An 11,981-nucleotide genomic window follows, 5' to 3' on the forward strand; every position below is an offset into this window, starting at 1 on the left:
ACAGAGTAGGAATGAATGGGTCTTTTTCTGAATGGTAGGTAGTGACAAGTGGAATTAATGACTCATATTATTAGATGAGGGAATGATGGGCAGCATGTTGGCACAGTGGTTAGTACTGCTGCTTTAAAGTGTCAGTTTTCAATTCCAACCTTGGATCACTGTCTGTGTGGAGTTTGCACATTCTCTCCATGTCTGTGTGGGTTTCCTCCAGGTGTTCTGTTTGTTTCCATAATCCAAAGATGTGCAAGTTAGGTAGATTAGCCACAGAAAATGTGTGGTGTTACAGGATAGGAAGAAAGGATAAGCCTAGGTGGGATAGTCTTTCAGAAAGTTGCTGCAGATTCACTGAGCCAAATGGCCTCTTTCTGCACTGTAAACTACGATTATATTCTATGGTTCTAAATATAATGTCTCCAAATTTGCAGATGACACAAAGCTAGGTGGGAGGGTGAGCTGTGAGGAGGATGCAGAGATGCTTCAGTGTGATTTGGACAAGTTGAGTAGGCAAATGCATGGCAGATATAGCATAATGTGGATAAATGTGAAGTTATCCACTTTGATAGCAATAATAGGAAGACAGATTATTACCTGAGTAGCTATCAACTGAGAGAGAGGTATATGCATTGAGATCTGGGTGTTCTCATACATCAATTGCTGAAGGTAAGCATGCAGGTGCAGCAGGCAGTAATGAAGACAAGTGTTACTTTGGCCTTGTAGTGAGAGAATTCAAGTATCGGAGCAGGGATGTCTTGCAACTGTTATACAGTACTTTGGTAAGGCTGGTATATTATATGCAGTTTTGGTCTCCTTACCTGTGAAGGATGTTCTTGCCATAGAGGGCATGCAGAGAAGATTTACTAGATTGATTCCTGGGATGGCAGGTCTGATGTATGAGGAGAGATTGAATCAGTAAAAATATATTATCTGGAATTCAGGAGAATGAGGGAGGAATCTCATAGAAACTTATAAAATTCTAACAGCACTAGACAGAGTAGATGTAAGAAGAACGTTATCGATGGGCGGGGTGTCCAGAAACCAAGGGTCACAGTCTGAGGATACAGGGTAGACTGTTTAGGATAGAGATGAGGAGAAATTTCTTCACTCAGAAAGCAGTCAGCCTCTTTCTGCCTACCACAGAAAGTAGTTGAGGCCAAAACATTCAATGTTTTCAAGGAGCAGTTTGATATAGCATTTGGGGTAAAGGGGATGGAAAGGATTTGGAGGGAAGACAGGATCAGGCTATTGAGTTGGATGATCAGCCATGATCATAATGAATGGTGGAGCAGGCTCGATGGGCTGACTGGCCTACTGCTCCTATTTTCTACATTTCTATGAAAGATTAACAGTGAAAGTCTTGTTCTGACCATGTTTTACATTGGCTGTTCCAGTTTAGGTGCTGCGGAGTTTCAAACTACACCGACTGGTTTGAGACCTTCAACATTACTCGAGTGCCAGACTCCTGCTGTCGAGAATACAGTGTGAGCTGTGGCCTGCACTCTCCAGAAACATGGTGGAAAGATGTAAGTACACAGAGTACTGTCACCTATGAGTTCTGCCTGGATCATGGTTCTCAGATGCACCAAATGGTAGCGGATGCGGGGGGGGGGGCGAACCAGACGGTAGCAGCTCAGCCTATTTCAGTCACAGCCTACTCACCCCAAAGGTGGTCAGGCAATAATCAACAAGTTGTTCTGCTGATGCACTCCACAGTTGAACAGTAATCACACACAATAAATGACAACTTGCAGGAAGCTGCTGAATGCTTGTAGAAGTGTAGGAATCTGAGGGTAAAACAGGGTTATAGGTGAGAAAATATCCCCATATGTCAGCATTTGCGATCTCACTGACATTGATCCCGTTACATGGTTTTTTGTGTACAGTAAGTTACTGTTCTATCAGATCAATCCCACTCAACTTTATGATGTTAACTATGCCATAAATCATTGAAACATTTGCTATTGTAATAAAATGAAATTGTCTGTGTATTGTCCTAACCAGAATTACAGACAACATTAAATCAATATACCACACAGAATCAGCCAGTCAGCCCAACCAATCCAGACAAATGTTTATTTGTCACTAGAGTCTCCTCCCATCAATTCTCATCAAAATCAAGAAATGTAATCCTCTATTCTCTTCCTCTTAAATGCTTGACTGTTTCCTCCCTCAGTCCGAAAGACGTGCTGGTTAGGTTCATCGTCCATGCTACATTCTCCCTCAGTGTACGTGAACAGGCACTGGAGTGTGGCATCTAGGGGATTTTCACAGTAACATCTTCCAAGTAATAAGTGACCTCCATAATCTTCCTGCCACAATATATGTAGAAACATAGATTCATAGAATTCCTACAGTGCAGAAAGAGGCCATTCGGCCCATCAAGCCTGCGCTGACAACAATCGCACCCAGGCTCTATCCCTATAACTCCACGTATTTATCCTGCCAATCTCCCTGACACTAGTGGTACATGTTCATAGCTCCTTGAAAGTGGAGTCATAAGTGGACAGAGTGATGAAGAAGGCATTCAGCATGCTTAGTTTCATTGGTCAGAACACTGAATACAGGAGTTGGGATGTCTTGTTGAAGTTGTACAATAAGAACATAAGAAATAGGAGCAGGAGTAGGCCATCTAGCCCCTCGAGCCTGTCCCGCCATTCAACAAGATCATGGCTGATCTGAAGTGGATTGGTTCCACTTTCCCGCTTTCTCCCCATAACCCTTAATTCCCTTGTCTATCAGAAACCTATCTACCCGTGACTTAAATATATTCAGTGAGGTAGCCTCCACCACTTCAATGGGCAGAGAATTCCAGAGACTCACCACCCTTTGAGTGAAGAAGTTCCTCCTCAACTCCGATCTAAGCTGCTCCACCCCCCCTTATTTTGAGGCTGTGTCCTCTAGTTCTGCAATCCTTTCTAAGCGGGAAGAATCTCTCCACCTCTACCCTATCCGTCCCTTTCATTATCTTATATGTCTCTATAAGATCCCCCCTCAGCCTTCTAAACTCCAATGAGTACAGACCCAGTCTATTCAATCTCTCCTCATAGGCTAATCCCCTCATCTCCGGTATCAGCCTAGTGAACCTTCTCTGCACTCCCTCCAAGGCCAATATATCCTTTTGCAAATGCAGCGACCAAAACTGCACACAGTACTCCAGTTGCGGAGACATTGGTAAGGCCACACTTGAAATACTGTGTATAGTTCTAGTCATCTTATTATAGAAAATATATTATTAAACTAGAAAGAGTGCAGAAAAGATTTACTAGGTTGCTACCGGGACTTGATGGCTTAGTAATAAGAAGAGGCTGGAAAGATTGAACTTTTTCTTTGGAGCGTAGAAGGCTGAGGGGTGATCTTATAAAAGTCTATAAAATAATGAGGCACAGATAAGGTAGATAGTCAATATCCTTTCCTAAAGGTAGGGAGTCTAATACTAGAGAGCATAGGTTTAAGGTGAGAGGGGAGAGATACAAAAGGGTACAGAGGGGCAATTTTTTCACACAGAGGGTAGTGAATGTCTGGAACAACCTGCCAGAGGTAGTAGAAGAGGTGGATACAATTTTGTCTTTTAAAAAGCATTTAGATAGTTACATGGGTAAGATGAGTGTAGAGGGATATGAGCCAAATGCAAGCAATTGGGACTAGCTTAGGGCTTTAAGATAAAGGGACGGCATAGACAAGTTGGGCTGAAAGGCCTGTTTCCATATTGGACCTCTATGATTCTGTGACTTATGAGGCAGTAGTGCTAACCACTTCCACTTCCTCACACCGATCCACATTTGCCAATTATTTGCTCATTCTGCAAGTTTATTAATGTCCTCTTGTAATTCGCTTCAATCCTCTACTGTGATGACTTGCACATTCCTGTCTAAACTTGGTCCGACTCATCAACACCACACAACCATCCCCCCCAAACCCAAATGGTACCTCCACAGCCCCTCCAGCCCCCACCCCCTACCCCCCCGCCACCCCCATCACCTGCTGCAATTTGGTGTAATCACAAATTTAGAAATTATGTTTTTGATTCCAGAAGTCCAACTCATTAATGTAAATTGTGAGCAGCAGTGGTCCCAGTGCTAATCCTTGTGGAACACCACTCCCACCTTCTGAATAATTACTCTATACTCTCATTCTCTGAAACTAGCGTGCAATCCATTCTACAATTTCATGTTCTCTCCCCTTTTCAAGTATAGGGATTACATTAGCTATCCATCTAACTGTCCCTTTATCTAATGAATTATTAATATGAGTGATACAGCTCTCATGTCTTTCCTAGACGCTTTTGAAATACATCGATGCAATCCATCCAGGCAATTGGCTTTGTCCTCCTTGAGTTTGATTAGTTTATTCAAAACATTCTTTTTTATTTTAAATGCACTTGCCTCACAATTCATCTCATTATTCCACATCATGTCTACCTGTTCTATCCCCTGGTAAATCCTGAAGTGAGAATTATTTCATATTCCTGCCATCTGTCAATAGTTATCTGCGCTGAATTCTGTCTATCCCTTAATGATCCCATTTCCATCACAATCTGCCTTTTTTAAAATTAATGCACCAGTGAGTATTTTACTACTTTGTTTTATATTCCTTGATCATTTCCTTATCTTAGATTTTTTTAACTTTAAGCAGAAAATATTTTTCTTGCACTGAGTTGAACAGTTTCAAATGTTTTGCATTGTTTTCTTCATTATTGTTTCCTAGGTGCCCATTTTATTTTCTCAAATTCTATTCTCAACTCCTCAATCAGCTTTCCTCCAGTCTATTATCTTGATGCTTGTCATACTTTTGTCCTTATCTATCGTCATCTTAAAGCGTATGATCTTATGATGACTATTGCCTAGATATTTCCCTACTTTTAGCTCTCTTAACTGCTCTGGTTCAGTTTCCATTGTTAGATCCAATAGTAAATCTTTCCTGGTTGGTATTTTTAAACAAATAAGTAAAAAGGAGTTCTGAAGAAGAGTTACTTTCGGCTCAAAATGTTAACTTTAGTTTTCTCTCCACCAGTTTCTGCCAGACCTGCTGGGCTTTTCCAGCATTCTTTTGCTTTTATTATGTAAAAATAATCCTGTACACAGTACAAGAACTCCATTTTATTAGCCCCTTTACCTACCTCTTCAGCTCAATTCCTATCAGGGTAAGGGTTGAAATCCCCCCATGATTATTATGCAATGATTTATACTCCATTCTCTAATTTGTCCACACATTTCTTCCATAGTTGAAGAATTTTTAACTATGAGGTGATCTGCTGGCTACATTTGATAACGTGATTGACCATTTGTTAACTTTTATCTCTATCCTTATGGAATCTATTTTTTTAAAATCCTTTTCTTTCTGTTATTTTGAATAAATAAGCTGCTCCATCCCACCCCCTTGTCTTTTCCCACAACTTTTATTATTTGTTCTGCTACACTTATCCCTTTTTGTTTCTCTATTTGCACTAAACAGCTGGCTACCAGACTTGACGTCACTGAGCTCCATTCATAGAAATCATAGAAATCATAGAACCCTACAGTGCAGAAAGAGGCCGTTTAACCAATTGAGTCTGCACCAAACACAATCCCACCTCCATATCCTTACATATTATACCCACTAATCCCTCTGACCTACGCATCCCTGGACACTAAGGGGCAATTTCTTAGCACGGCCAATCAACCTAACCATCTTTAGGTTGTGGACTTTGGACATCTTTGGACTGTGGGAGGAAACCAGAGTACCCGGAGGCAACCCATGCAGACACGAGGAGAATGTGCAAACTCCTCACAGACAGAACTCCTCACAGACAACACATTCAATTGATATTGTGATCACTTTCCTCACATCAGGTACAATTGCTCGCTTTCAAAAACAGCATCTTCACAACCACTCCTTAAATGACTAACCCTCAGCCTTTGCATCCCACTTCCAAACTCCAACCTCCCTTTCTTCTCCAAAGTCCTTGAACACATTATCACCTCCTACAACTGCGCCCATTTCCCCCACAAGTCCATGTTTGAATTCATCCAACTTGATCATAACAAAGATACATCAATTTAATTTGATTTATTATTGTCACATATATTAACATCCAGTAAAAAGTATTATTTCTTGCGCTATAAAACAAAGCATACTGTATGTAGAGAAGGAAACAAGAGAGCACAGAATGTAGTGTTACAATCATAGCTAGGGTGTAGAGGAAGACCAACTTAATGCAAGGTAAGTCCATTCAAAACTCTGATGACAGCAGGGGAGAAGCTGTTCTTGAGTCAGTTGGTACATGACCTCAGACTTTTGTATCTTTTTTCTGACAGAAGAAGGTGGAAGAGAGAATGTCTAGGGTGCGTGGGGTCCTTAATTATGTGGGCTGCTTTGCCGAGGCAGTGGGAAGTGAGAACAGAGTCAATGGATGGGAGGCTGGTTTGCATGATGGATTCATGACCACACTCATGACCTTTTGTGGTTTCTTGCGAGCTTGGGCAGAGCAGGAGCCATACCAACTTGTGATGCAACCAGAAAGAATTATTTCTGTGGTGCATCTGTAAAATTTGATGAGAGTTATAGCTGACATACCAAATTTTCTTAGTCTTCTGAGAAAGTAGAAGTATTTGTGGGCTTTCTTAACTGTCGGCATGGGGGTACCAGGACAGGTTGTTGGTAACTTGGATACCTAAAAACTTGAAGTTCTCAACCCTTTCTACTTCATCCCCATTGATGTAGACAAGGGCATGTTCTCGTCTACGCTTCCTGTTGACATTGAGAGACAGATTATTGTTGCCTCACCAGTTCACCAGATTCTCTATCTCATTTCTTTACTCTTGTCGCGTCATTGTTTGAGATCTGTTCCACTATGCTGGTGTCATCAGTAAACTTGAAAATAGAATTGGAGGGGAATTTGGCCACACAGTCATGGATGTATAAGGAATACAATAGGGGGCACCAGTGTTGAGGATGATTGTGGAGGAGGTGTTGTTGCCTATCCTTACTGATTGTGATCTGTGAGTTAGGAAGTTCAGGATCCAGTCGCAGAGGGAGGTGCCGAGGCCCAGGCCACTGAATTTGGAGATGAGTTTCATGAAACAATGGTGTTGAAAGCTGAGCTGTCGTCAATAAATATATCTGACGTTGGTGTCTTTGTTATCTAGGTGTTCCAGGGTTGAGTGCAGGGCCAAGGAAATGGCGTCTGCTGTGGACCTGTTGTAGCAGTAGGCAAACTGTAGTGGATTCAGTTAGTCCGGGAGGCCGGAATTGATTCGTGGCATGACTAACCTTTTGAAGCACTTCATAATGATGGATGTCAGAGCCACCGGACAATAGTCATTAAGGCATGCTGCTTGGTTTTTCTTAGGTACCGGTATGATGGTTGCCTTCTTTAAGCAGATAGAGACCTCAGATTGTTGTAAAATTTTGTACAAATGTGATAAAGGTAAACGTTCCCTCCTTATTCTTCTCTATCTTTGTGCAGCATTTGATATGGTTGATTTCCTTCTCCAACATTGTCCAGCTAGCTGGGACAAGGGCTGGTTCTATGGGAGTGGAGAGTTGAAAGTGCTACACTCTTTTTCAAGACAGATGTAAAGATAAACCCAGCAAATACAGATCAGTCAGTTTCACTTCAGCCTTGGGGAAATTTCTAGCAGCAATGATCTGGGACAAAATTAGTATTCACCATGACAAATTCAAGTTAATTAAAGAAGTCAGCATGGATTTCTTAACAGAAAATCATGTTTAATTAATTTGTGGTAGTGTTTGTGGGGGTAATGCTGTTGATGTGGTGTATATGGACTTTCAGAATACAGTGCCATGCAGCAGACTTCAGAATAGTTACAACTGATGGAATAAAAGGGACAGTAGAAGTGTACTTACAAAGTAGATGAATAATAGAAAGCAGAGAGTAACACTTAATGGATTGGAGTAAGGTTTGCAGTGGTGTTCCCCAGAGTTATATATTGCGTCTCCCCCCACCTTTTTTGATATATATTAATGACCTAGATCTTGGTGTACAGGTTAACAATTTCAAAATTTGGAAATAATGCAAAACTTGGAAGGATTTTCAACTGTGAGGAGGAAAGTGCAGGAGAGGTGGCAGGTGAAGTTCATGAGGAGCAACGTGAAGTGATTCGTTCCAGTGGGAAGAACATGAAGAGACAGTATAAAAGAAAGGGTATAATTCTCAAATGGCTAGAGGAGCAGGAGGACCTGGGTATTCATCTGCATAAGTTATTAAAGTAGCAAGTCAGGTTAAGAGAGCAATTAATAAAGAATACAGCATCCTAGGCTTTATTAATAGGGACATTAAGTACAAGAGGAAGGAGGTTATCCTTAACTCGAGTAAAACGCTGGTTCAGCCTCTGCTGGAGTATTGTTTCCAGTTCTGGGAGCTAGACTTTAGAAAGAATGTGATGGTATTGGAGATGATGCAAAATATGAAAACAGATTGGAGAAGATTGAAATGTTCTTCTTAGAGAAGACAAGGCTCAGATGAGATTTGATAGAGATGCACAAAATCATGAGACGTCTGGTAAGTGTAGATGGGGAATAATCATTCCCTTCATGCAAGGATTGAGAAGGTGTAGGCATAGATTTAAATAATTAAACAAAAAGTAAAGGTGATGTGAGGAAAATGTTTCTAAGGCAGTGAATGGAATCTGGAATGCACTGCCTGAGAGTGATGGGGGCATGAATAATAAACCCCTAAAGGGAATTTGACTGCTATCTAAAACGGAAGTGGGTGCAGGGTTGTGGGGAGAAGATGGGGAAATGACACATTGAGAGAGCTGGTGCAGACACAATGGGGCCCCCTCTGCACTATAGCTATCCAGTGATTATGCCATTCTTGCATATCCAGCAATAGTCAGAAAATCACTTGCAATGACTTCTCTACCTGACTCCGGAGTTCTCCCAAGGTGCTATCCTTGCCTCCTGTTATTCTCCAACTACATGCTGTTTGTGAGCTGTATTTTTTGTAAGATAGGCTTAGTTTCCATGTGTACACTGATGATACCGAGCTCTACTCCATCATGACCTCTTTTTGACCCCTGCACTGCCTCTGATTTGTATGCTATTTGGTGATGGGTGAGCTGCAATTAATTCTGATTTAACACTAGGAAGTCTCAAAGCTATTGTCTATGGCTCCCCATTTATTGTGAATTCCACTGCCTGTACCCTATTCTCATGCCTGACTATTGGATTCCAGTCCAGCAGTACCCCAACTTTAAAATTCTCAGTGTTTAAATCCCTTCCTGAACTTTGCCCCCACATCAAAACATCTGTTTTTCTAGTTCTGGCCTTTGTGCTTGCCCCTGTTTCCTGATATTGATGGTCATTGCTTCTGCCACCCAGATACCACGTTCTGGAATTTATTCCCTGCAAATACTGCCCCTCTCTCCTCTTTCTAGCCCTTCATTAAAACTCAACTCTTAAAGCTGTCCCATTTAATATCTCCTTTTTAATTCAATGTTGAATTTTTCATATTGTATTTCTGTGGAGCCTTTTTTGAACTTTAACTTTATGAAAGGCTATATGAGAAAGACAAAGTGTAATTATTTCTGTCACAGTGAAAAGGCTGAACATTTGAAGGAAAAACAGTGGGGGGGGGGGGGGGGGCAGGGTGCGCAGGGGATATAAATAATGAATGAAGGTTCAGTGAATAAATGCTCAATGTAATAGGATTGCTCGGTAATTAGCTTGGAGCTTCCAGCACCTCCTAATGCACTCAGCTATCAACTACAAACATGTAATTTAATTGGGCATTTCCAAATCCCATTGGTCCAATATGCAGAGCTACAGTTTCAGACTTAGGTAAACCTAGGCAGCTGTTCACCATCCACACTCTCCAGGAACCACACGCACACAATTTATTAGGTCCTGATTTGAAAGCTCCAAAACAGTTTCAGACTTACTTAAAAACACATGTGAAATGAAAAGGCACATCAGCATCTTAACTCTCACCACATCCTGGTCAGCCCTGTGCTCAGTGATCTTGTGTTTGTTTCTGATCCAGTAATACCTCCATTTTAAAACTCTTGTTTTCCAGTCTCTCCGTGGCCTGGCCTCCTGCCATCTCTGAAACCTCCTCCAGTCTCCCCTTCAATTTATCTGAGCTTCTCCAATTCTGATCTCTTCATGTCCCTAATCTGAATCCTTCAGCTGTCTGGGCTGTAAGCTTTGGAATTCCCTCCTCCATCCTCTCTGCCTCTCCTTTTTTTAACCCATCCCCTTTCACCTGATGTGAAATCTCTGAATGTGGCTCAGCATCTAATACCGCTTGTAAATACTTCTGGGAAGTGTCATGGCAATTTTACAATTTAATGGCTTTACATAGATGCAAGTTGCTGTCAGCAAGATAACAGGGGTATAGGGAAGGTACTCTCAGATGCTGTTCCTAAAGTCAAAGAAGTGTTTGTCCCTTTCCATTCTCAAGGTGAAGGTTGGGAAATAAAGCTGTCACCGTGATCAGGTTCCCAGCTGCTGGACTGCTCATTATTCATGTGTGAATCAGACAGCTGATTTAATTTTGTGGAGAAACTGAGAATGGCCCTTACATGACATTGAGATGCATGCTGTTTATTAAAGGTTAAGAATCATAGAAGCTGACAGCACAGGTGAGGCTGTTCAGCACATACTGGATCTCAAAGTTAGGCAGGATTGTGATCAACTGCTCATTTTCATTAATTCCCTTAACCCAGACCTCTGATCAATGTATGTGACTGTGGTTCAGATCTATTGGGGATCCAGCTTGGGGACATTGTGGCATTTGGGTTTGGTGTATTAAATCCACAGAATTAGCAGGTCACTCCGGTTGACCATATAGCACCTCACTGGGATCTGAGAGTAATGAGTAGCTTGTGTCCTTTTTTTTTACAGGCCTGCTATGAAAAGGTCAAGATGTGGCTTCAGGACAACCTTCTGGCTTTGGGGATCTTCACACTTTGCTCAGTGCTGGTCCAGGTTAGGCTGCAGTGTGCTCATTTTATTGTGAATCAGTGTCTGCTGCCTGGAGCACTTGCTTTTCCAAAGCCCATCTCACTATGAAGAGGGATGCGGGTGTTCTTGCACACAAATCACAAAGTTAACAAGTTGATGGTAGAAGCATCAAGAAGCGTAAATGATACGTTTATTACAATGGGATTGGAGTGTGAGAGTAAAATTTAGGCATTGCTGAGATCACAGTTAAGAGTACTGTGTATGGTTTTGCGCTCCTTATCTAAGGAAGGATAGGTTTGTTTTGGAGAGATTGAAACATAGCTTCCTCAAATTAATTACTGAATTGAGGAGAAATAGATTGATGAAGCCCATGCTTTCTATGGACTTGGAAGACTGAGAGAGAAAGGTACTTGACAGGTAGATGCTGGGACGATATTACACCCGGTTGAGGCCTTTAGATGTGTGGTCATGTTTGCTGAATAAAGGGTCAATTTTGGTCTATGAAGGGAAAAAAAAGTAATCTTACAAACGATTGGCAAATTTTGGAAATCATTACTCAAGAGATGCAAACAGTGTTCAAGACAAAGATTATTGAAGTGAAAGATATTTAAAGAGGGAATTGAGGATAATATGGAAATGTGGGGTTGAGGCAGAAATGACTCTAATCATATTGAATGGTGGAATAGGTATGACAAGGCGAAATGCCGACTCATGCTGGAATATCTAACTTCAGATCGCCTTAATGCCCATATTAATCCTCTATCTATCCTGCACTGTAATTGCCATATCTGTTCTTCTCTATTGCACATTAATCACCATATCTATCCTCTCTCTCTATACTGTGCTGCAATCTCCATATCCATCCTTTCTCTATACCGGGCTGTAATCTCCATATGCATCCTCTCTCTATATCGCACTGAAATCTCCATATATCCTCCCTCTATCCTGCATTCATCACCATATCCATCCTCTCTCCCTATTCAACACTATAATCTCCATATCCATCCTCTCTCTATATTGCGCTGTAATCTCCATATATCCTCCCTCTATCCCGCATTCATCACCATATCCAGCCTCTC

The 11,981-nt window shown here is 41.5% G+C and overlaps 1 protein-coding gene across 4 annotated transcripts in view; it reads left to right on the forward strand.

Moving 5' to 3' along the window:
• tspan4a (tetraspanin 4a) overlaps window positions 1-11,981 on the forward strand; it is an 81,369-nt gene that overhangs the window by 66,329 nt on the left and 3,059 nt on the right. For 3 of the 4 annotated variants that reach the window (XM_080191631.1, XM_080191633.1, XM_080191635.1), the window contains 2 exons: window positions 1,389-1,520; window positions 10,843-10,926. In XM_080191631.1, coding sequence (XP_080047757.1) covers window positions 1,389-1,520; window positions 10,843-10,926 — 216 coding nt within the window. The remainder of the gene's footprint in view (window positions 1-1,388; window positions 1,521-10,842; window positions 10,927-11,981) is intronic. The other variant, XM_080191632.1, reaches the window with a different exon arrangement.

Source organism: Carcharhinus amblyrhynchos, chromosome 6 (assembly GCF_965287045.1).
Source record: "Carcharhinus amblyrhynchos chromosome 6, sCarAmb.v2.hapA, whole genome shotgun sequence".
NCBI classification, from domain to species: Eukaryota; Metazoa; Chordata; class Chondrichthyes; order Carcharhiniformes; family Carcharhinidae; genus Carcharhinus; species Carcharhinus amblyrhynchos.